Raw genomic sequence first — 26,256 nt, forward strand, 5'->3', positions numbered from 1 at the left:
TCTGAAAAAAAATAAATTCCTGACTTAAACTCTTAAAAATTGCCCCATCTCTTACATAATCAAGATTTTGCCAGTCCACTTTCATAAGGAGACAGTTTGAGTCTGTCACTTGTTAAAGCAACTTCAGCTGCCATCTTGCACGTTCAAAGTGTCTTTATTGAGTAATTGTGGTGTATTTTAGAATGAGGTATTCTCAGGAGTTGGTAATTAATGAACTGCACAATAGGTTCTGACTTAGCTCAGATGGGAGACAGCAAGTTAAATCCTTATTCCAGAGAAATAGGGTAGGAACTGAGGTTTGTTGTCTCTTAAACAACTCCTAAAGTCACATGGGAGGGGGTTCACTCGTCATGATGTCAAAAGGCAAGATGAAGTACAGGCAAGAAGCCTAACTTTGGTTGCTTTGATTTCTAGTGACTGAACTACGGTTCTTTATTGCTAAAAATACTAGAAGCATGAGAAGTATTCTGGAGTACCAATAGGCAAAATAGTACATTTTAAGGCAGATGTAAAACACTGCTTCCAGATGGGAGAGGTGGGTTCAGATTCTCTCCAGTAAGGAAGATCTAACCTAAGTCACCAAGTCCTAGCTGGCTTTTTCAGTGAGTGTCTGATCTTTTGACAAGTTAAGGTGACTCAAATTGCTGTTTCCTTCTTTAAATGTTTTCTTTCTTTTGCTTTTTCACATCATCTCTCACTTCAGTATAGCATTCAATTAAATGTTTGTTTACTTTTCCTTTCCACAAATAGTATAAATAAGTACATTGTGAGAGAAATAAAACTGAAGTTATTTTTAATTTTTTTGAGCTTGTCAGCTTTTATGTGCACCCTCTTTTTATAAGCTGACAATTACACTTCTGTTGATGTAAAAATAAGTGCAATTGGATGGGGAAAATAAATCATTTTGACCTTTATATACCTTCCATATGTTAAAAACTTCACAGAATAAAAGCAGGGCTGACAAATTATAAGGAAAAATAATTATGGTATATAAAATAATCTATTTCCTTATTTTTTTGTTTTTGGTGGTAGTGAAGAAGGCCTGATAGTGTCTTGTAATTACTTCATTTGTTAAAAGCCATTGTAAATAGTTCTGACTTTGAGAAAAAATGTCAACCTCTTCTTTTGTGTTCTTTCCCTCTGCTTCCATTATCCACTTCAAGGTTTTTACTTTCTCTGCCAGGCAGAGTGCTCAGAATCCAAGGCTGTAAAGCAGGGATGCTTAGCTCTGCTTCTATGGTAGTGGCAATTGCAGCTCTGGGAACCAGCCATTTCTGACATTAATCTCTGTAATGGTTATGCTCAAAATGGCTTGTGTCATCATGTCATCAACTTCATGTCAGAGAGACGTACTTCAAAACAGGTACCAGCGCTGAGCACAGTGGCTTGCAGTGACAAGCAAATAAACAGAAAAATAATATCTTAATATCTCTCTGCTTTCTTTTCTGCTTTTCCATTTCACGATTTTTAGTCAAAATACATGTGTCTCTTACCTTTGACAGGATTGTATACTGCTGTGTAAAATGCTACCTGTTAGCAATTTATATCCTTGTGACTCACAGTGGAAACCTTGTTGTGTATCAAAAGAAATGAAACATTATGAAAAAAAAATGGAATATGGTGCTACATTGGGTTTTTCCAAAATATAGATTTTTTTTCTTAGGGTGTTTTTAAAAATGTCTTTGATTTTAAAGCTTGAAAGTTATATTCTTATGTAGCTTTCTGTTGCTTTGGGTTATATATACTACAATAAGTATATATTTATTGTTATATTTCTTCATAGATATTTCATTGATCATAACACAGAAGAAGATAGGTATTTCACCATTGATGCTAGTACTGGGACCATTAAGACTGCCAAGATCTTTGACAGAGAGGAGACACCTTGGTACAACATCACAGTGGCTGCTTCTGAGATAGGTAAATAATATATTTGGCACATAGTATTAAACATAAAACTTAGAAAGGAAAATAATAATTTTCAGATTTTAAGAAACACCATCTTGAGATGTTATGTTCTTTTTAACACCATTGGGTTTTTAGCCAGTCTGGATAAAGGAGAGTTTTCTGTCTGTGTATGTGTGAATACCCTAAATCCACAGAACAAGAAAACAAAATGCCACACATCTATGTGATTCCACCTGTGTAAATTTGCCATGTTTTTCTGTATGTAACAGAAGGCAGCCAGATAACCTAGGAACAGTTTCAAGCATATCGTGTTCTAAAATCAACAGCTTCTCTGGTTTGTGTTTCATAGTTCATATATCTTAGAAGTTAACACTTTATAGTATTGTCTGAGAAATACATCCTTCTTTCTTGTATCTACTATTGAACTGTTTTAGCAAACTGGATGTTAATATGCCTGTGTTAATTTATCAGGGTATACCTCTGGCCTTTTATTAGGCAAATTACCAGGTAAAGATACAATAAATACTTACCTGTGTATTTGAAAGTCCTCTAATTTTGATGAATTTCCATTGTCTCAGATAAACCCTGCAATAATCAAAAAATGTCTGGCTGAGTAGTCCCAGATAAATATTTTTACATGAGGCAAGGACAGTTTAAAGAACATTTCATTTAACCTTTTCATTACAGGGTCTTTATTTTCGCACAGTAAAGTTTTAAAGTTAAAAGACTCAACAAAGAAAATGAAGGAAAAAAATCCTAACCTGAATCAATAGATTCAGCCCTGCTAAGCACTATTCATAATATCATTTTTCCTTTTTTTTTTTTCTTTGTGTATGTGTTCCATCATTTCCATATAACAAAATGCAGGGTTTACTTTTAAGAGGTGCCACTGGTATTTTTGAACCTGGTCTTCTTTCATCTGTGCATTTCTGGGTTAAAATGTAATCTGTTCCACCACTAGATCACTAGTATATGCATAGAATAAACAGCATGAACAAATTTTATAAGGACAACAAATTGTTTCTTATTATTGTACCTACTTTCACAACTAAATTGACATTTTGAGCTAAGTACTTTTCTGTAGTAAACAATAAAATCTAGAGTTTTATGGTTAGCTCTTTGAAAAGGTAGTCACTGACACTTCTACGTGCTTATCTGTCTTCATATCTATAATGTGCTATTTCAGTGCAGCATGAAATAAAATATAATTTAATCCTAATTATAAGCAGATGAACAGTAAGTGCTAATTTGAAATAAGATTTGAAAACTACAGTGGGATACTGAAAAAAGGAGTAGTCATGAGTCCTCTTCTGGAAGCCATCAAAATGTAATTATTTTGCAGAAATAAATCTCAATAGCATAAAACCTAAATGGAGCTTCCTACACATTATTTATTTCGCATAATCAAAAGACTGGTGTTACATGTATCATGCTGAGAGAATAGTATGGAGAAATGAGGATTATGTTTATAACTAATATAGAATGGAATAAATAATAAGGATGATATGTCTTTTTTTAAAGACATTTCGAATTCTCTGTTCCAGGTGCAACTTCTTACAGGAAAATATAGATCTGTTTTTTTCTCACTTGCATTACCTTTGTTATTGATAAAGTTGGAGCTGGAAAAATAAGTAAATCTGTGATGTCAGTTGGAAAAACAATTCAGCTATGAAGAAAGGAAGAGATAGTAGTGAAGAAGAGATGGATGACAGACAGATTGACATAACAGGCTGTCTGTTGTGTCTGCTTCTTCAGCCATTTTCTTATTTGCAGTAATTTGAAAATTACAACACTGTTGTACTCTTCCAAATCCATTGTGAAATTAGTAATTGAATCCATGGTGGAGCAAGAAGCATATGTTTTGTATGGCGCATCAATGCCAAAGCTCTTAAGTGCTGTCTATCCCATATTTACAATCTTTTATGGCATTTGCTTTAAAGTCCATGCACAAGGTATTGCAGAACTAAGCTTAAAGCTGAAAAATAGGCCAAAGGCTATGACCAAAGTGTTATTTAGCTGTGGCAGTGGGAGTCTTCAAGTTTATCTGTCATGGTAGAAGGCGTTGGTAGCTTCTGACACCATCTGCTTAGCCAGGAACATAGCAGAACCTGCAAGGCCCAGAAAGATTGTACTGCTTCAACAAGAGATCCTCTGCAGAAATAAAGCATTGGTTGTAGTTAGTTTCTTGAAGTATTTTCCTCTCTTGATTTTGTGCTACATTTCACTGATAGAATTCAGTTTCTACCTATCATTAGAATCAGCATCATATTTCTACCCTCAAATGTATGATATCCTCATGCTACTCTTTCTGAACCTTCCATAAGACATTTATTTTCACTTTTCATCTTAGTATGTGATATACACTCTACATTGGTCAAGTGTCCTCTGAAATCAGTGGAAGTTCTACCACTTTCCTCTGTGGGAGTAATGCTGATACAATAATCAATGATTTTTTTCTGTTTATGCTGCTACTTCTTAAGGCACACCAGAGTTCCTTACTATAAGAATGGATGGGCAATCCTTTTTTTCTTTAACATGCATTGTTCTTAAACAGCAGTATACAGTGAGGAAGAGTGGGATTTTGGTGTCCAGAAGCTCTTGCTTTGATTGTTTCAGTACTGGTATTTCCTGTAATCTACTTATGGTATTAGAGAATAAGATGATTAAGGAATACTGTATTTTTATTGTAAGATCTACAGACTATGTCTGGGGCAGGGGGAAGGAGTAGTAATAGTAGTAGTACTTTAAAATACAGTTTCACATAGAATTATTCACTGGCTTTTCATTGTCTTTTTAGAATTCTTTGGAAAAAATTATGTAAGTCTATTTGAAAGAGGGAGGAGAGAGAATTTCCTTGGCTGTAGTAAAGGTTTTTGAACAAGTCTTTGACAAGAGTAATGAAAATAGGAAAATAGATGAAAGACTTGTCAGATGAAATACAATCATAGTAAATGGCTGTCCCTTTGGAAGTGGGAGAAGTTAAGGCTGAGCTATTTTAGGGATTGGTGTAGGATTTGTCAGTTAGAACTCTTTGTGATGATGTCACTCAATGATAGAAAGTGATTCAAATTCCAAAATAACCTCCCTAGATGCTAAGAATTAAGGAAGATGGAGAGAGATTCTTGTAAGAATCGTAGAAGTGTAGGCTAGATAAATGAAGGGCGACATGGATTGAAAATTGTCTGAAATGTCAGGTTCAAAGGGCTGTGACCAACAGCCGAAGGCCAGTCACTAGGAATTACTCCCAGTGTCTGATACAGGATACAATACTGGTTTATCTCTTCATTAATGGCCTTGTTGGTGGAACAGAGTGCACTCTCAACCAGTTTGCATATGACACTGTTGCCTTAAGAGACCACAGAAAAAACACTTTCCAGGTCAATTTAGTGTATAAGACAAAGAGAGTAGGTTCTATGATTCTATAATAAGGTCCATTCAGTCCCAGATTTACCCACCCTGCGGTTCTGCCCAGTTCTGCCCCCTGACACACCCCTTCGGGAATTGGGTTTGGGGTCTTTGGGACCCCTTCTTCCTCAACTTCTTTGCAACACGTATAGTCCTTGGAGCTCCTCCAAAGTTCTGGGCTTGAAGGTAGCTGTGTCTATGTGATACCTTCTGATCCAGGCTTTTCTACACTTCTATCTTGAAAAGAAGACTAAACACACTAATAGAATTTAGAGAGATTGATATGAAATGGGACAATAGGATTGGGTATGTGTAAACATTATGCTGGAGCATAAGTGATATAATACAGCTACATTAAAATCTACATTTACTACGCGGCTACTTCTAAAATCTACAAAAGTTAAAAAATCCAAAAAGCTCTGAGACATCAACAAAACTGAAGCAATGCCTGATTCACCAGTCCGTTGTGGTGCCAACCAGAAGGATCTCAACAGGCTGGAGAAATGGGTGAATAGGAAATCTCGTGAAGTTTAATAACAGGAAATGCAAAGTCCAGCATCTGGAGAGGAATAATCCTGTGCACCAGTCCGCATACAGTGCCAACTCTCTGTAGAACAGCTTTTGAAAGAAGGGTGTGGAGGTCCTGGTGAATGAAGGCTGAACATGAGCCAGCAATATGCCCTTGCGACAGAAAAGGCCAATGACATTCTGCACTGTGTGAGAAAGAGTGTTGTCAGCAGGTTGAGAGAGGTGATCTTTCCCCTCTGTACAGCACTGATGAGGCCATGTGTGGAATGTTGGGTCCAGATCTGGGCTCCCCAGTACAAAACAGACATGGATATACTGCACTATGTCCAGTGAAGGGGCATGAAATCATTAAAGACTGGACTATCTCTCATAAGAGGAGAGGCTGAAAAAGCTGGGGCTGTTCATCCTGGAGATGCGAAGGCTCAGAAGGATCTTATAAGTGTGTTTAAATAACTATTAATCAATATGAGGAAAGACTTATCTGAGTAGTATCCAGTGAAATGACAGGAGGCAATAAATTGAAATACAGAAAATTCCATTTAAATTAATAAGGAAAATGGTTTTACTGTGGAATTGGTCAGAAATTGGGACAGGTCACCTAGAGACCTTGTGGATTCTACACTCTTGGAGATATTCAAAACCCAACTGGACATAGCTCAGAGCAATGTACACTAGTTGATCTGGCTTTGAGCAGAGGACTTGAACTTACTGATCTATGGAGGTGCCTTTCAAATCCAACAATTCTATGATTTTCTGATATTGGGAACTGTGTTTTGAATGTGGAAAAGACAACAAATTGTGATGTATTCTCAAAGAAAACAGGTGATTTTAAAAATAATTTTAGGTGATTCCATTAAGGTTTCTTTCAAGCATATATTAGTGCTGATAACAAAAGCAAAAGCAACAATAGCAGCAAAACCCCAAATCACAGCAATTGCAAGAGAAAGGGGCAGTGAATGCAAATGGATGGATTTTAGCCAGTTCCAAAGCCAATTTCAATTAGAAAAATAAACATGTACTTCAAAGTTTTTCAAAGAAGTGCTGAAAATAAGACAAATGATAGTATCATTGACGCTCAAGAAGAAGGAATAAAAGCCACAGGGAGAAATAAACAGAAGGAATCAGAGAATGTCTTGACCTGAGAATCAAAGTGAGGATTATAGCTTTCACTGGAAAATTCTGTTTAAAAATGTTGCAAGGAATACTTTATCATAAATTCCTTTTAGATACTACTTATAAAAACAGAACTTACTGTGTTCAGTGTTTGTACTGAAATTTATACTGTATCTGTAGACACAGAATAAACCAGCTTCTAGATATGGCTTTCCGATGATGCTAACATCAAAAAACAGCTGGAATTCATAAAGTACTGGACATTTAGATGGGTAATAACTGTTCTTGTAATGAGAAACACAATTTTTGAGAGCAAGATAAGTGCTTATATTTCAAAGGTTTTAAAGGTGCTTTTACTCAGGCATTGGAATGGACTGCCCAGGGAAGTGGTGAATTCTCCATCTCTGGAGGTTTTTAAGATGAGACTGGATGTGGCACTTAATGCCATGGTCTAGCAACAACTACTGTAGTGGATCAAGGGTTAGACTTGATGATCTCAGAGGTCCCTTCCAACCCAGCTGATTCTGTGATTCTATGATTCTCTTGGGAATTTTTCACACATTTCTCTTATGCAACTGGTAATCATACCAGTATGTGTAATGGATTTCTGGGTTTACTAGATCATCAATAGTTTTGTGATGGAGTTATGGTATTCCTGAGTGTCTCCAGAATGCTATGAATGGAAAAGCAGATAGTTTCCCTCTGTTTACCTAAAAGACCAAATTAAATACAATGAGCACACAAACTTGTCTTTGAAGGGTCAATAAAGAGTTCCTAATTTGTAAGCTGTGGAAAGGCTGTAGAGAACAGGAGAACTGAAATAACAGTGTTCCTATAACAGTGTTCCTGCCAGGTTCTGTCCCATCCTCCACACTCAAAAAAATCCTATCAAGAGTGGACAAATGACCACATGAAAGGATACTGTACATACAAAGCTTTCATACTGCAATAGATTAGAAATAAAAATACTGAACAGACATCATTATGCAATTGATTTTACAGAAAAAAAAACCACCAGAGATCTTCAAGGTGTTAGACAAAAACAGATTTGGAAAAAAACCAACAAAACAAATATATTTGTCTTTGTTTATGTCTTCTCTATTTACTATGCCATGCATATTCTTCATACTAGCTTCAGGGAAAAAGATAGAAATGTTAGAGAAGTGTTTCATTGACAAAATATGCAATACCTTATGATGTGGCATTGAAAAGATACCAGAAAAATACAGTCATTACAAAAAAAATTCAAAAAAATAACTTTCAGCTATATTTTCGTAGAGTGCCAACAAAACCTTTTCAGAAATAAAATATGTGAAAAGGCAAGATAGCTCACAAGAATAAGAGTTTGGAATAGTTAGTTTGTAAGAATTAGAGTAAAAAGCATTAAAGTGCATTTTTTAATTATAACATAAGCAGTTTTTAAATCAGTAAGTGTTGGTAAAAACAATAACAGAAAAATATAGTTACACAATTCAGATGAAAATAGGATACATAAAGACAAATACTAATTTTCAGCAGTGAAATATAAAACCGCTTGACATGTTGAATGAATAGAATAGTGAAAGTCCTATAATTACATTAAATAAACAGATGAAGTATATAATCATAGTGAGGTGCAGTTATATCTTTTCTTTAGGAACACAGGGATATTGCCAACTCATATTGCCATCGATGAACATCAAGTCATGAGAAGAACTTGACAGTTCTTTTTCACATTTTATGTTTGCATTGTAGCTGAAGAGACATTACTGAGATTTTGGTAGGATATTAAAATATGTTACTCCTGGTAATATATTGAGACTCTCATATGAAGAAGGAGAACTGAAGCTAGAGTGGAAATGTAAAGTATAAATAGTATCCCTGTTAATGCTATTAAGAGGCACACTGATTTATATTACAAGAAGTAAAATCAAAAGACAAAAGTCCACAATTAATTTCTGTTTATTTTGAAACTTGTGAAAACAACATGTGCATTGCCTGAAGGAAATAAGTCTATGGGGTAATAGCTTCCTGGCCTACAACATTGAAAAAATTAGAAAACAACAAGAATTTTTGAAAATTTATTTTCTAATTTTAATTTTTTCCACATAATCAAGAGTAACTCTAATACCTTGTGTCAAATAATTAATTTTTAGAAAATGTTCCCTTTTCAGTATCTTTACGAAAGTAATCTAATTACAGTGTTATAATCTGCTAACACACTGTGTCTTGTGGAGAATTGGATGATTGTTTAATACCACTGAGTTTGTTCCTAGATTTGTGTCTCAGTTTTATTTTAAAGTGAATCTTTTTCTTACAATAAGTAAAAAAAGGCCTTGTGATTTTTTATATCAATTTTTTTCTTCAAAACTAAAAGCTTTTTTTTAGCAATAGAGAATAGACTTAAATAGTGAAATTCACTCAATTTTTTTAACATCATTACAGGGAAATATTGTTGCATACATGTCGCATGTATTGTTTTGCTACATTTGTTATTAACTCTATTAGGTACATTACAGAAGCGGAAATAATGTTGTTATCATAAACCCTACCTTCACCAGGAAAAAAATCACATTCATCCTTTGTCTTTTACCTCACTTGCATTCTACCTGCTAGCTCAGTTTCAGAAAGAGTTTTGGTATTGGTAATATTTACCTTATTTTTCCAAGAAACAGAATCTGCCACAAAAATATTTCCCTAAATATGAAATCAATTAAAAGATTAAAGTAGATTTTAAAAGTTACAAGGTCTGAGTTTTAAGACTGTATTTGTCATGGAGTAGTGACAAATTGGATATCATTCACAACAATATGAATTCATAGAATCATTGTTTGTAAAAGACTTTTAAGATCACTGAGTCCAACAATTTAGTCTGAAGAAAAGGAGGCTCAGGGGAGATGTTACTACTCTCTACAACTACCTGAAACGAGGTTGCAGCAAGATAAGGGTTGATCTCTTCTCCAAAGTAACAAGCAATAGGACAAAAGGATATAGTTTTAAGTTGTTTAATCTGGATATTAGGAAAAGTTGCTTCACTGATAGGGTGATCTAGCATTGGAACAGGCTGCCCAGGAAAGCAGTGGAATCACTATCCCTGGAAGTGTTTAAAAACTGCGTGGATATAGCAGTATCTACCACTCTTTAAAATGTGCTAATCAATGTGATAAGGAAAGCCTACACAAAACTATTAAAAAAATCCAATAGTTGTTGAAAGGCAGCTAGTTCAAGAAGTGATGTATCTAATTCCAATTTTGGTGCTTATTCTCTGTTTATATTGGTTTGGTCATTGGCTTCTAGGCATGCTGGATTTTCTTCTCCTCTGTTTCTTTGGGAAAAGCTATGATGAAGATATTCCTATACTGTCATCTGAAGATGATGTAGGCTATTGCTTTTGTTGGTTACCAAGGCGGGTCCCAAAGAGGGGATAGATTTTGAGATCACATGGCATTTATTTCCCTGTTTGAGGCTTTGTAAATCAGTAACAGAGTCTCAAAACAGACATTTTTTGCCACAGAACCAGTATATTTTGTGGTATGCTGATTAACATTGTCTATGAGCTGCAGAATTTTGCTTGCATTAAGGCAGAGGGTTTTCCAGCTTGAGAGTTCTAAATATTTTCAGTCTGCTGCAGTGCTGTAATCATTACTATTGCTCCTGTAGCTGCTGCTTCTATCCCTATGAGCATAACTTAAGAGAAGTGAGCAGTGCCTTCAGGTTTGTGTTCATCAGTGAAAAGTTAAATTTTGCTACAAGAAAAAAATAAAAACATTTTCTAACCAACTACAGGCAACAATATTTAGAAGTACTCACTAGCTGAAAAAAGCAGACTAGAAAATTACACTTATTACTAAATTATGCATAATTTTCAACCTGCCAGAAAATTTAGTTTATCACGTATGCACCATCCTGAATTAAACCCAGTATTTTCTGAATATTGCTACAGTCACTTATATATTAGACATTATTTCATCACTTTAGGTCTGCTTCAGTAGTTTATTTTATCCTTCCTAGATCTGTGTTTATTATTCTCATCTGTTAAAACTAATCTTTATTAGAGAAATGTGATGAGCCCTTTATACTTTTCTTTAAAAAGTAAGGGTATAGATATTTAGTTGGTAATTTCCTGTGTATTGGTTTACCTCATAAGGTCTTGGAAAGATGTCAAAATGGGATTTATATACTATAGTTACACAGTTCATAACTGTTTAACTCTACCAGTCTAGGAAAAAAACCAAACCAAACAAAAAAACCACAATAACAAACAAAACAAGAAAATGAAACAGACAAAAAGCAAATAAACAAAACCTCAAAAGACTGTTCATCTCAGGACTGCTATTCTGAGAGTCATTCAGGTAGAATTTATTTTCATAAAGCCCATGGGAATTTTGTTAATGAAAAGGAAGTATCAGACAGCACTAGCTATATTAAAAAGCTTTCTTCTTAAATATGGATTTTGAAGTCGGTCCCGCAGAAACTAATGAAAGAGAAGATTGAAGGCTTCAGACTGGCTGTTGATAGGGTCTTCTGTAAATTTAGAGTGGACTTACCAGTGGAGGATCTGATGATGAAATTGATTCACTTTACAGATATTTAGTATTCTGAGAAAAGATCTGTTCTGGGAAAAGTCTCAAGCATAAGAAAGCAAGTATCTAGCATAGGTGAATCAGAGCAATGTTTCTGCTTCAGTTACTCCTTAAAACAGGGAGCATTCACTTTGAAAAATCTACTCTAGAGGCATAATGCTAATAGGACACAGAATGTTTTATAATGTGCAGGCCTGAAATCTATGTCAGCACTGATTATCTTAAAACTGGAAATCTGCCAAACTGCTGCAAGAAATTTGTCTAATTAACAAAAAAGGTACTATTAAAAGGGCCAGTTATTAGAGTGGTTTGGAGATCACAGGTGAGTTGTATACCTGAAAAAGATTGTAGGTTATATTGATTCTCTAAAGCAAACCTTAAAAGAAAAATTAAAAAAGAAAAAAGCTTGTATGTGCTTCAATTCATTCTCATTCTCTTCCCCCATTATAAACTGTTCTGTCATCTTGGATGCAAATCTATGTTATATGCACAATCTTCCAGACTGTTTTTGTAAGTGGTGTTAATACTGTCCCTATTAGCATTTTGTAGTGAGTAGGCTGTCAGTATGGAAATTTGCCTGCAAATGTCAGTGATCCCATGAGGTAACTCTTTCCAGAGAGATACTAATAATAATTTGTGAATTAAGAACTCTTTCAAACTGGTGAGGTATTCATAAATTCTTTGTACTGAAAAGCAGCTGCAGAAGAAATAAAGGTAAACTTTCTGATTCTCCATAAAATATCTCTGTGAAAATACTGCAAATCTAACCAACTAGAGTAAGACTGGTCTGGGTAGTAGTGACTGGCGTACAAGAGGACACCTTTAAGGTGGGACAAAGAGGTCTGCTGCACTATACTGACAAAAAAAACCATTAACCCTTTTGCTGCACGCTGGACTAAAAAGTTTGATTTTTCCTTCCACAGTAACTATTCAAACATGCCAGACCTAAAGAGCAGTCCTATATCTCTGGTACCCTCTGCCTTGTCCTCTTCCAGCTTTTTTGCTCTCTTCATCTTAGATGTATTATATCCCCTTATACTTTTGAAGATGGCACTGTTCTGAGCTGGAAATTCAGACTTCCAGAAGTCCCTTTCAACTAAGATTTTTTCAGTGATCCTATGATTACCTGATAATCACAACCCTTTTTTGGCTTCTGGTTAAAACTCCTTTGAGTTTTCTTTAGTATTAAAATCCTCAAATTCTTCATTATAGTTTTGAATACCCTCCAAAATGGATTTGTTCCTCTTTAACCCTTTACTATGATCTCCGCCTTTTATCTCCTTTCTATGCTTTTGTGTGCTCTTTCTTTATGTGCATTGTGTCCTTCATTTCATTTATACCACTTTCTAATTCACATACCACACAAATTATGTGTGACAACCTCCTCAACAAATCGTCAAAACCAGAGTTTCTTTTAGCCCTAGACACCATGTTCTGTAGTTGTAATCACAGGATTTTTGTAATTGCATTGTCTGATGATGTTGACAAAAGAAGTTACCTAAATCTGTTGTAAGCTATATTTAAGTGAACGGTAAGAAATATTAAATTTCTCTACCACTTATGATATTCTGCACAGTTTCTTGACCTATCTCCAGGAAAGAAACAAACATCTTTTGTGTTAATAATCAAACTGAAAAGAGTGTCCTGGAGAGAAGATTGATTCCTTCAGTAATAAAAACAAGAGTAGATAAATGGTTCCCTTCTCCCAGACACTTAGTGGACAGCAAAGAGTCATTCCTTCTCAGCTTCACTTCACATATCCCCAGCATTTTAACATTCCTCAAAGTTTTCCACTAAAGGTGTTTTCTGTATAGCAATAGAACTGTCTTGCATGAACACAATTGAGATAGCCCGTTTTAGTCCCTTAGTTTACCTCTTACAAAGATATTCATAGGTTCAGGGTAAAGCTGAAAATAAGAATATTTAAGGAAAATTTCAGCAAGAAAATAGAATTTACAAGTCTATAAATGTCTTCTGAGTGTATTCTTCTAACTCCTAATGTTAATGGTATTGGGAATAGAGGTTCCTCTGTTACCTGTCAAGTCTTCTGTTGACTTTTTTGATCTCCTTTCAATTCCCATTTTACAGGGATAATTGACTAAGTTCCAAAAGTGAAGAAAAATCATCAGGTGAATTTAGACTTATTAGTTAAAAAGAGAATGTGAATAATCTGAAGAGAACTTCTAAGCCCTAGATGCTTTGGTCGGTATCCCATGTGAAAACAGGGAAGATAGAAATAGATCTCTCCATTTGGCAAAAGAAACTTCAACACTCTCAAATATTCTTTCATTATGAGCCTACATCACTGATCACTTTGAGGCCAAGTATATGTCTAATCAATGCTTTCCAGAATTCTGAGCAGACATCATTAAAGGTTTGACAAAAATAAAGCATTTTACAAATGACCCTCTTGACAGAAATACGGTTTGGATTAATTACAATCAAATTGACAAAGGAGAATGAGGTTTAGACTACTTATGTTTCTCTTTTTTTTTGTCTTTGCTTTTCATGAACACTCACAGGGACATGAACTTTTAATATGTCAGTTTGTAATACCCCATTTTATTGCATTTGAAAGATTGACTTTACTGTCTTTTACTGATAGTCTCATTTAATTGGTGAATGGAAGATGAAGTTTGTCATCTTATTGATTGATATATGGACTTCAGAAGGTGTATATTAGTTAATTATAAAAAGTTTAAACACCTAATTATTTCAATAAAATAAAATTACCTTATTACTTAGAAGTAAGACCAAGGATATTATGGATTGAAAAGAATTGTTGGGGTTTTTTCCATTTTGTCATGTAAAGTGTTTTCTCATTGAAAGGATTCTATTTATTGTGCTAGGGTGAAATCTTTCTGAAGGTGAGCTCTCATGAAAGTACAGATCACAGACTAAGACACTGGTACTTAGACATTGTTTTCTTCCTGCAAAAATTATTTTGAGAATTAGCATAATAACTTGTGAAAAATTAGAACTCCAGTTTGGGAGAGGCTTACGCATTTGTATTTTTTTATTATGTTTGTATTTTATTTTATCAACTCTTTAAGGAACTGTGAAAAAGAAAAAATTCTTTAATATTTTTTGTATTAGATTTAATTCAGTACTGTGATGACACTTTCACATTCATTGCAAAGCAATTGATCATAACTTACATTTGACTTAAGTGACTTAGGACTCATACCATGCTTCCCACTCTTTTTACTTACTGTTTTTTCAAAACGGTTAGTGAAGCACAGCAAACACCTTTTAATACATTACTACCAAAATTTCTGTAATAAGCCACCTTTAAATTGAGGATGCAAAGGAATATTGAGTACTTCAAAGGGCTTAATACCCCCCTGTGTGTTTTGCAGACAATCCTGGACTGGTGAGCCACGTTCCAGTTGGTGTTAGAATACTGGATGTCAATGACAATCCTCCAGAACTTGCCAGAGATTATGACGTAGTCGTCTGTGAAAATGCAAAGCCTGGTCAGGTAACTCTCACAGTTATCTTTGTCCCAGTCATAAAAAACAATTACTTTGTTAATGTAACATGTCAGAAGTTTGATTTGGGGAACACATGTCATAATTCTTTTTGATTTCATTTTAGCATTTCATATTTGATTCAACTTTTTAACTGTATTAGGGTGAAGGGAGGAAATTTGTCTTGTTGCTGCAAAAAAAAAATACTCAAACTCTCTTCTGTAAAGGCAAGTAAAACTTTAATCTTGTCAGATAAGTGATAGAATTTGACAAGCCTGACTATCCTGAACAAAGTGAATGAAGCAGATTTAACATCTCTCATCTAAATGCCACATAGTAGTAAGGTTTCAAATAAAGCTTACTGAAATGGCTGGTGAACATGGCTAACATCCTCATTTTTTGCATGTTGCTTGCCCTTGTCTATGCAGGGTCATTTTGGCAGAGATGTTGAATGAGTTTTTCACAACTATGAGCATGGGGAGGGTTAGTATGAGAGTAAATAGCTGAATCACATTCTAACCACTGGTCCTGTAATCCATGCACTTCACTGCTATCCAGGGTTTGACAATTTTACCAAGTGTCTTTGCTTTTCTGCATAGATTGAGTTTTTACACACCACACTATGCTACTTTTGCATTATTGCATAGGACAGGTCGTATGTTTCAATTATGAGCTCATATCTTTCCTGAAGAATATATTACTAGAAATAACATTTTTTTCCTCAAATTCTTAAAAGCAGTGTACATAAATGCATAGTGGCATATTTCTTAAATTTTAAAGCATAGGTTATAAAAATGCTGTACTTCATCTGACTGTTGCCTGATCAAAGTTGTCTTCACTCTAACAATGTCCAAAAGCTGACACCTAAAGAGCGTTATAAGAATGTGGCAAGCGTGTATGGTACTTAACCAAGTACTTTCCTGGTCTCGGATCACTTGTGGATCATTTCCTGACCCAAATGTGGTGTCTGTGTTTTTAATAATCCTTTAATAACCATGGCATATGAATCTGGCTAGTTTTTCCCACAACCAGCATAACCTTTTGATATCTACTACCTTGTAGTTTTACATTTTAACTGCGTACTTCAATAAAACCTACAACCTTTTTCCTTTTTTTTTTTTTTAATCTTCCCATGCTGTATTCCATTGATATTTACCAGTTCTTGTGTTGAGGGAGAGGGAGAGAAAGTGCAGTTGATCCCTATTTATTATCATTGTGTCATGCATAAGTCTCTAGTGCGTTGCCCCTTAGCCACCTCTTGTCCAAACTGAAGAGTCCTACTTAACTGGGACAAGCCGTGATAAAACCCTTCTAGACTTCTGATCATTCATATTTTCTTCCCTTGAACTTTCTCCAATTCCTCTCTATTCACCCTGAGGGGGAATCAAGATTCAAGATGCAGGTATGCAGTGGTTTATAATTCTTATAATAACTTATGCTTCATAGTGTATGATGATCTCTGCTTTGCTCTATAGTACTTTCATAGCAATTTCTAACAGTGGCTTTGCTTTTTAACCACTAGTAAGCACTGAATGCAAAAAGCTGCCTGCAATAACACCAATATCATTATAAGTAATAGTCAGCTCAGAGGTCATCATCATGTATATGAAGTTAAGACTTTATATATCCTATAAGACATTTAATGTTACATTGATCAACAAATGGTCAAACATAAACAGGAAATTTCTGTGACTTTCCCTGCTCATGGAATAGACAATATACAGAAGAGACTCCATTTCTTTTAAACAATTATGTGTACAAGGACCTTCCCTCCTATCTAATAACTATCTGCATAGCTTTCTTCAGTGCTCTTATTGAGACACCTCATTCAAAGCCCTGGAAAATCTAAGTCGGTCTGTCTGTTAACTGAATATCTCTTATTAAATCCTTATGAAAGTAAAAATAGTTTCTGAAAACCTCAAATAAAGCCAAATATAGAAGAATTAGAACTTGTAAAAGATTAAAAAAAAAAAAAAGGTGATATTTAAGTGGTACAATTGCACTTGCTTCCTATTTGGGTCAGCATTGTATTTCTCTCTGAGCTACTGTTGCAAGTGAGAATGACTCCATATTTCTGTAACATTGCAATTTAACAGCCGAGATTAATGCTACCATGAGGGACTCTACAAGTAGTCCTTTAATGTCAAAGGCTGGACCAGCTTGGTGTTGTATGCTTAAACTAAGAGGACATACATGACATGCACTATTTTTTATTTGCATTGTACAAAAAGGTTTCAGAAAAATTGTGACACTATTGCACTATACGAAAACTAAAACAAAATGCAAAAGTGCACAGGTCTTACTCGGAAGATGTTACCATTTAGTCTAAGGAAAAGAAAAAAGACAGTGTTCAACAAATATTAGGGAGGGACAAATAAGGATTGCAGAATAAGGCAAGTGTACCATATGCTAAAATGCGTTCCCAGCTGGGTGGTTTTGAATCACTGAAAAGGCAGAATTACTCTTGAGTTTTTCATCATCTTATGGGAATGCTTCATAAGATTTATCCCTAAAGAACATATTCTGTACTGCTGGGGATATCTGTTTGACTAGATCTTTCAGGTTGGGCTCCAGCTCTACACTGTCCTGTAAGAGTCCTTATTTGTTTCCTCAGTACATCTATTTTGAAATTATTATGTGCAAGATAAGCTAACCAGTAGATTGTCATTGGAGGACTTTCTGTCTTCATTTATTTGTTATCAGAGGAGGCTTCTATGAAGAGAATCAAAGTATCATCTAGTTGCAAAGCCTCTACCGCTTCTTTTTCCCTCTACTGCTCTATTTTTTTATTTAAAATATCCCAACCAAACCACCAAACAAAACCAACAAAAATCCAAACCAAAAATTTCTTAAGAACTTTATGCTTAAGCTTAAATGACCAGTCCTAAGGCATGACAAAAAGAAAATGCTTATGAGAAGATGATCATTTCCATGACATACTGACAGCTTTAGTCCCTTAGTAATTGTATTATTGAGAAGAATGACCAAGTATCTACAATGGATTCCAGGTGAAGCCTGGTAGATATTATATATTAAAGTCGATAAAGCAGCTGTGATTTTATCTTAAATGGCATTAAGACTTGAAGAATACTGACTTCTAGACATATACTCATTTTTTGAATGATTGTGAAATTCAACCAGTATGGGAAAATGACATTTTGCAATCTTCCACAAAGGAAATCAATGTTAGCTGACAAGGAATGCCTCTACTATGTGTTTGTCATGTGCATATTTGCTTCTTTATTGATGCAGTTCTAAAAAAGGATCTGAGTAGAATTTAGCACCTGCTCTCCACCCTCTGCAATTAGGTCTCCTCAGTTCTTTGAATTCCTTTTTCTTGCCAAGTCTTACCTTTAAAGAAAAAACATAACCTTTCAGTTTCATTCTATGAGTATTGTCAACTGAACTTTACTGCAGCTGAGGCTATATGTCTACATTTTTATTGTAATCAGCTTTGGTAAGGTGCCTCCTAATAGGATATTAAGCAGTTGGCAAATTAAATAGAAAAGGGTTAACAGTAGATTTCGGTGTCAAGAGGACCCATACTTCTGTTTCTCACCTCTGAGTTAATGTCTTACAAATCTTTTCGGAAAGACAGTGAACTTTCTTTTTAAAAACAGGTCTCTAAAAATGTTCTGACCTGTCCTATTAAGCATACAATGTTTGTTTTCTACATGGAAAAGCATGATTTGTATAACATCTGGTGCTATATTTTTTACTTATATGGGTGAATTCTGTGGACATGTGAATTTCCATGTGTGAAATCAGGGAATGTAGGCAGTATATTTTGAGTTATAAAGTTAGTCTTAAACCCAAATAATTTTTATACTAGTCTTGTGGCACTGAGGCCTTGATCAAAGGTATTTCTTTTGCAAAATGGCATGGCCTTGATGTAAGATTCTGTAAAATGTCACTGAGTGTTTTCATTGGAGAGGGCAACAGGACAAAAATTTATCTACTAGGCTGTCAAATAAAAGCATGACGAATTGACTTCTATTTCTCTGATTAACAACATTGAGGATTTTTAAATAATATTTCATAAATTAATATATTTTTATGGTCTTATCTGAAGTTTTTACAGATCGAATGGCATTTAACAGTATTTTTACTATTTGAATAATAGCAGAAATTGATTCTTTTGAACATATTCTTCCATCTCCCTTTTTTTTTGGTCTTACCTTGCCTCATCTCACCTCATACCATTTCCAAATTATGAACTAAATATAGTTCAAGCTAGGAAAATCTTATATATCTGGTTTTGCATGGTAGTTTCACTCACAGTTTTACCACCTTTGCAAAATTCAGTAGTGAACAATTAGCTTTTGCCAAACTTTTTAGCCAATATTACCATGACTTTGATAAACTGCACAATTGTTTAAGATTGATCTTACTCTGCTACACTTCAGCAAAAAAGTATTATGACAAATTCTTAAAATATTCTTGGCAATCATCTTAAATATTGTTAATTGTCTCAGGTGTGTATAGTCAATAAAATGTACTTTGTTGTATACAGTAAGTAGAATAAGCATTATATCCCATTGAGTTGTCATGGTTTAACCCCAACTGGCAACTCAGCCACACGTAGCTACTAACTCACTCCTCCACAGTGGGATGAGGGAAAGAATCAGGAAAGTAAAAGTGAGAGAACTCATAGGTTGAGATAAAGACAGTTTATTGATAAAGCAAAAGCTGCATATGCAAGCAAAGCAAAACAGGGAATTAATTCACCACTTCCTATGAACAGGAAGGTGTTTGGCCATTACCAGGAGGGCAGGGCACCATCACGCCACAATGGTGACTTTGGAAGACAAAACACTATCACTCCAAACATCCCCCCCTTCCTTCTTCTTCCCCCAGCTTTATATGTGAGCCTAATGCCACATGGTCTGGAATATCCTTCGGATCAAGGAGCAGAAAAGCCCTTGACACTGTAAGCTCTTCTCAGCAATGACAAAAACATTCAGTGTTATCAACGCTGTTTCCAGCACAGATCAAAACCACAGCCCCATACTGGTTACTGCGAAGAAAATTGACTCTACCCCAGCCCAAACTGACACATGGTTTCAAAATGTATTTGTTTTGCTTCTCTTATGTGAGAAGGTAGGGAGATAGGGAACTGTGTGCTGTCTTTCAGTTTTAAAACAGACCAAACCACTTGAGCCTGCACTGTTTATGCTTCAGGTTCAGTCCAGACAGACTAAAGCTGAACACTGAGCAGAAAAATTCTCATGAAAAGAGAACTTTCCCTCCTCCTTTTACATTTCCTTCAGGATAGCTATCATCTCTGTGGAGATCATCTTTGTGTGAGCTTCACTGCCTATATCACAAGAACAACCTTTATTGGATTCCACTTCAGCATTGAGTTTCAAGACCCAGCATGAAAAATAAAGTAGAGGTAGAAATACTGTTTGGTCCCACATTCCAAAAGCTTAGATCAATTTTAGTTGAAAGTAAATATTAAAAACCACTAGGGCTTTTGAAGGCAAAGCCCTACCTTTCAAAACACCTCCCTCATATGTCGTTGCTAGATCTAGTTCTGGTCCTTTTTGGGCAAACCGAACTAAACCCAGGAGTGGCTGCTGTTCTTCCTGTTCTGTTCTCTGGCAATTTAAACTGACTCTTGATGGGAATTCTAAATAGATAGATATTTACCTGCCGTTATATACCTACCATTTTAGATAATTATTTTTCCTAATCAATATTGACATGCATCTAATTATTAGGATGGCAGGCAGATGATGCTTCACATAGACCATCCTGATTCAGCCTGTCTTTTGGTTCCATAAAAACTGATGTTTAGCAATTCAGAAAGTTATCAGGATGCAATGACAATGGTGATAACTTCTGTACCAGGTCCTGACCATATCAAAACATCCGAAAGTATAGATCCTTTAGATGCTTTCATATAACTGTGAAGTGTGGTTCCTAAAATCTTTCATGCTAGAGAAATCAAGCTAATGATGCAGTTGTTTCATCTGTTGAATTTAGCAGCAGTCAAGTAGAAAATTAAAAAAAGGTAAGCTTGAGCATCCTGCTGAGTTCAGGCACCATATGAGTCAAGTTAACGTTTCACTGTTAATTTTTATTTCAGGTAATTCAGACTATCACTGCGACTGACAAAGATAACTCTGCAAATGGAGCGAGATTCCATTTTTCTCTTGATGAAGGGCTTTCTTTGAATCCCAACTTTACTCTAAGGAACAATGAAGGTAAATCAAACATATAAATCTCAAAGAAATGGGTCTCTGTTCTGTCTGGGATGTCTGAACTGAAGAGAAAAATTTCCATGTGTTTCTTGACAGAAAGGGAAAACTGTAATATGTTATCACTGAATTGTCAGATGTCAAGGGCATGCATAAAGAACGTATTGCAAACTAAAAATAATCAGATATTGCATTTTGTTTTTATATTCCACTTAATTTTAACATTTATTCTTCATACATTCAGGAATGTTTTTTTAAAAGTGGATAAATGAAAATGGTGTTAACAATTTAGCCTATTTCTAGGTAAAATAGGGTACTGGATACTGACTGTCAAGGTTATTTCTAATTATTGCTTGGAGGAGAAAAAAAAATTAAGGGGCATAAAAATTGGAATTCATACTTACTTTTACAGACATGACAGAAAGAGTAGGTCCTTCAGTGCTCCCTGGATGATAGCCTATTGCTTCATGCCCTTCCTAACAAAGTGTGCCTGAAAATTACAATCAGAAATTCATGACATAGACCCTGAAGGAAAATGACTTTCAGAATCACCAAACCAAGTGTTTCTGAACATTTCTTGAATCAAAGAAACTGCCCAACCGTTCCAAAACCCAAACCTAAATTAAACTTACTCTTGGTTGAGTATTGCATTTTGATCTCCATTTTGCAATCTGATGAAAATAAGATTAAACTTTAAATGTTTGTCTGAGTTCTCCTCTTAAGCTTTTGTGTATGTGCATGTATTGTGTGGTTTTGTTTTTACACCTGTTTGTATGTGGGAAGTGTGGGGGATTGGCTTTACTTTGCAGTTATATATTTGTAGTAGTGCTGTGGAACACCTGATCCTATAGATCACTAGACATCTCTGATGAAAAGCATTAATTCCATCATTGGTACATATGGTATTTACAGTGATATTGAAACTATTCTTTACAGAATTTTTTATCTGTAAAATCTTTCAGGGAAGGAGACTATATAATCTTCCTAAAGAATCAGTTCCTACATTTAGCTGTATTTACAGCAGAAAAAAATATTAAGTCAGGCTATTTATTAGACTAGATTAATGTATTTCATATCCTAGTTCCAAAAGAGATCAATAAAATATATATCAATATTAATTATAACAATAAAATTTGAAGGACTAATTCATATATTAAAAATATTCTTTAAGTGAGACACCAGACCTTTCTCAGATTAGCATGTCAATCCCACTCAGATTGTGATGGAACATTGTAGGAAAAGCCAGACAGCTGTTCCTGAAATAAAGGAGGTGTGCGGTTATGCATTTTTGTATTTTAGTAGAAGTTTCAAATAAACTCATCGAGTATTGGACTGTGATCTCATGTGGAAGATCATGGCCATGTAAAAGATATTTATATCAAGATGTGCTTTTGAATAGCTGTATTGAACTTGTTGTTCATGATGAAGTTGACATATGGTTTTGAACATATTTTAATCTGGATCTATATTGTATGCGTTTATTACTACGTAAGTTGTTTAATACAAAGATTTATAAGAGGGTGAGGAATTTTAGTAAATCTTTGATGCAGCAATGTCATGCTTTGGCTAAAAGTATGCACTAGTAATCACTTGCTGCTTTCTTGTTACTTCCCCAAGAACAGTGAGAATTGACTTTAGAACCAACAGCAGAAAGCAGTGTTTGGACTGTTCTAAATTGGATTTGACAGGGGAAAGTAGCTGAAGGAACTGAAAAAGGTGTCTTTTAAGGTAAAGGCCTATTGTGTATTACGTTTTTATTTCACCTAAGGAGTAGAAAAGTATGCACTTCCTATAGCATCTTGCATAAAACTTCTCATACATACAAAGACTCCAAAAACATAACTTTCAAATTGCCCTTATAATTAACACAATGACCGTTTATCTAAAGTAATAACAAGAAATTTATCTTAAAAGCAAATTCATTGTTACTGTTTTACTTGGCACGTGACCCTTTGAATATACTGTTTAAACACTGGGACCTTTTCTTTGTGGTACATTCTATGAATAAAATAGCAGTGAAACACTTATGAAGTGCATTCACAATATGTAGTCATCTAGCATTTACAATTTTCATATTTATCACCTATTCCTATTGCTTACTCTTCTAGGAAATAGTTGAGAGAAGGTGGTCAGAAAAAGCCTTTCTTATCTCTGTGACAAGTCTGCACTTCTGAAAACTCATGTTTTTGTGCATCAGCTGTTAAAAATAATCAGAATGCTCTTACAAAACAGCTGCTGTTTTTACCTCTGGATTTAATAACTCCGTAAAGATCGACATTCGTGCAGGGTTTTATTTATTTGTTCACTATGTAGTTTTTAAAGGAAAAAACTACAGAAATTACCTTAAGAGAGTTTTCAATAATGTTTTGTAGAGTGGTAAGAAATAAATTCTTGATGTCACGTTGAAAGTGGTAGTCAGAAATAGATGTATCTGTCATTACAAAATTATATTTCTCTTGCATTCATCTTCAAATCCAGTCATCTTCTTTTATTTCTTTAGGATAGAGGTCTCATTTCATAAAAATCTCGGTAGGCATTTTCTTCCCTTGTTTTCAGAACCCAAAACAACAGGTTTTTTTCTTTAAGTCCAAATAGACTTGCATGAATGTTCCCCTACTCCATTATTAAAAGCAGGCTCCACAGCAGTGCCTTGGATCTTCAAATGTTAATGCTTGTATCTATGTACGTTGAAACCTAGGGCTTACACAAGCATAAGATTTTGTAGTTTGTTCCTATCTACCTGTATAGACTGCAGCAATATACAATCTCAGCATGTGTATGGTTCAGGTCAATAATATTCTATGGCTTCAGGAGACCAAATAAGTATTAAAGCCTCAGTCCAGATAACTGATCACATGAGCAGTTAAACTTTTATCTCATGTGCCTGAACCTGTGCTTTTTCTAAATAAAAATCTCCACAATGTTAAATCTCCATTCTTTGAATATTCACCCTCATAACGCAGAGCTTAAAACCCTCAGGGAAATGTAAGTCAGGAGACAGTCACAGGGCTGTACCAAATATGCAGTCCAGCAGAACTTAAGAGTTGTTTGAATCACCTTCTGGATTCTGTTTGTGTTGCAACTTTCATTAAAAAAAAAATGGAAAGGACAGAGTATGATACTTTTCCCCCACTGTATTCTTAAGGTACGTGAGATTCTTTGTTGCTATTTGAGTTTTATTTTATACTGAAAAAGTACTATTCAGAGCAGAGGCTTAAGAGTATGAACAAGACGACAGACAACAAAATTATGCAGTATCTGTACTCATGTAAGCAAGACAGAACAAGAGCTGGAATAGAATTTCTTTGCTATACAAAGAAAATGCATTAAGTTGTAATAATTTCCTGCAATTTTAGAGAGCAAACCCAGGGAAGATGCCTTTTTGTTTATCTGGGAGTTGTACTTATGAAGATCATCTAATGAAAACAGGGTTGTTTACAATTTATTCTGCCCAGAAAAGTGTAGCAATCTCTAGTAAAACATGGTGCCAAGTACTTTTTGGGCTGTGCTTTTATTTTGTAGATCAGATCTACAACTCATTTAATTGTTGTCTATGTTCTCCTCTTTTTGTTTTTTAGGACAATGTCATAGATAATTTTTTAATCCTTTTTCCATTTGTTTGTAATATCTTAAATTTACACATTTTACCTAATCAGAAATATCTGATTTTGCATTTCCCATTAAAAAATTCCCAGGGTAGTTCGGGGCTAAAAAAATCTGTTGAGGAATCAGAGAAAAGATGACAGTTCTTCCCAATAAAACTCTTTCTATGTACTGAATTTTAAAATTGCATTTTTTTAAATTTTTACTCTGAAAGAATCACAGTATTTTTCCAGATGCTTAAAGAATGCTGGATATATTTGTCAAAATTTGTTAATTCATGTGAACATGTCATTATTATTATAATATTCCAAACCATTAATATATAAACACGCATTTGCATAACATCTCTCTTCTCTGAGTTAAAAAAAAAAATCATTCTTTCTTTCTGTCTAATTTGTTACTTCTTAGAGGCCTCTTTCAGAAGTTACATAACACTTTCTAGGAGCTGAAAAAAAGATTGACCCCTTAGAGAATAGTTCACTTAGAACATTTATGAATCTTATGCACTGTAAAGCACTGTTTTGCTGGTGCTATTTTTTTATCACAAGATATGCAGCCTACCATGGATGCTCCAATGGGTATTATAAATTTCCTGGACAATAAGGGTTTATACCAATACTGGGCACATTCACCCAACAGTACCAATAAGATTTGTGCATTCTCTTACTTTAATAAATTGAGACTGCTCACTTCTGGTAGCAGATTAAATTTACCTTACTTTCAAGGAAGAACAACTCCCTAGAGAATGCTTAGCTACAGAAACAGTGATGAAAGTGCTGGCTGACAACATGTATGCCATGTTTCTGATAGTATCACTTTGGAGATTACCTTTTCATAATGTTATATCAGAAGATACATTAATACCCACAGAAGCAGAGTTGTGGTTTTCTGTAAAATCTGGAGCACAATGAGTTCATTGTGTAAAATGACATTTGTAATGTGTTCATCCACTCATGCTTGTGATACCTTTTTCTCTCTGTCACAGATCAAAAAATGCTAAAAAAAAAAAAAGATCAATTTTACTCATCATTGCTGTTATTTAGAAAGAGAGCAAGGTCCAGAGATTAATTGATCCCATCCCAGTGTGAATTTCCTTACATAACCTTCTGTTTATCTCTCTGCCCTTCTTATTTCCTACCATTATTGCACACTAGCAGGCCAGTGAACTGACTTTAGGGCTTTAAAATTGCAAATAAGCATGCCAGATACCAGATCATGTTTTAGTTGTTTTGGAACATCGGAAGTGACATCTAAAAAGGTCAGGTTGAAACTCCCACTTTGCAACCCAAAGTGAGGGGGAAACAGCTACATAGTTCCTGCCCTCATTGATATCAAAGTGGAGTGTTTGGTCTAGTTCTGTGGTATTGCAAGTTACTACTGACCTACCATGAAATATTATCCCATAAAGAAAGTCGTAATTTGAGACAAATGATATCTGAGAAAGTGCAAAGTTAGCATTACACA

At 34.8% G+C, this 26,256-nt stretch overlaps 1 protein-coding gene across 10 annotated transcripts in view; it reads left to right on the forward strand.

The window, feature by feature from the left end:
- The window catches only part of CDH18 (cadherin 18), a 487,011-nt gene that overhangs the window by 447,069 nt on the left and 13,686 nt on the right, over positions 1 to 26,256 (forward strand). For all 10 annotated transcript variants that reach the window (XM_051799307.1, XM_051799317.1, XM_051799309.1 and 7 more), the window contains 3 exons: positions 1,784 to 1,920; positions 14,876 to 14,997; positions 21,078 to 21,195. In XM_051799307.1, coding sequence (XP_051655267.1) covers positions 1,784 to 1,920; positions 14,876 to 14,997; positions 21,078 to 21,195 — 377 coding nt within the window. The remainder of the gene's footprint in view (positions 1 to 1,783; positions 1,921 to 14,875; positions 14,998 to 21,077; positions 21,196 to 26,256) is intronic.

This window comes from Manacus candei, unplaced genomic scaffold (genome assembly GCF_025592945.1).
Source record: "Manacus candei isolate 608988 ecotype Guabito, Panama unplaced genomic scaffold, ASM2559294v1 h1tg000049l, whole genome shotgun sequence".
In the NCBI taxonomy this organism is placed as follows: Eukaryota; Metazoa; Chordata; class Aves; order Passeriformes; family Pipridae; genus Manacus; species Manacus candei.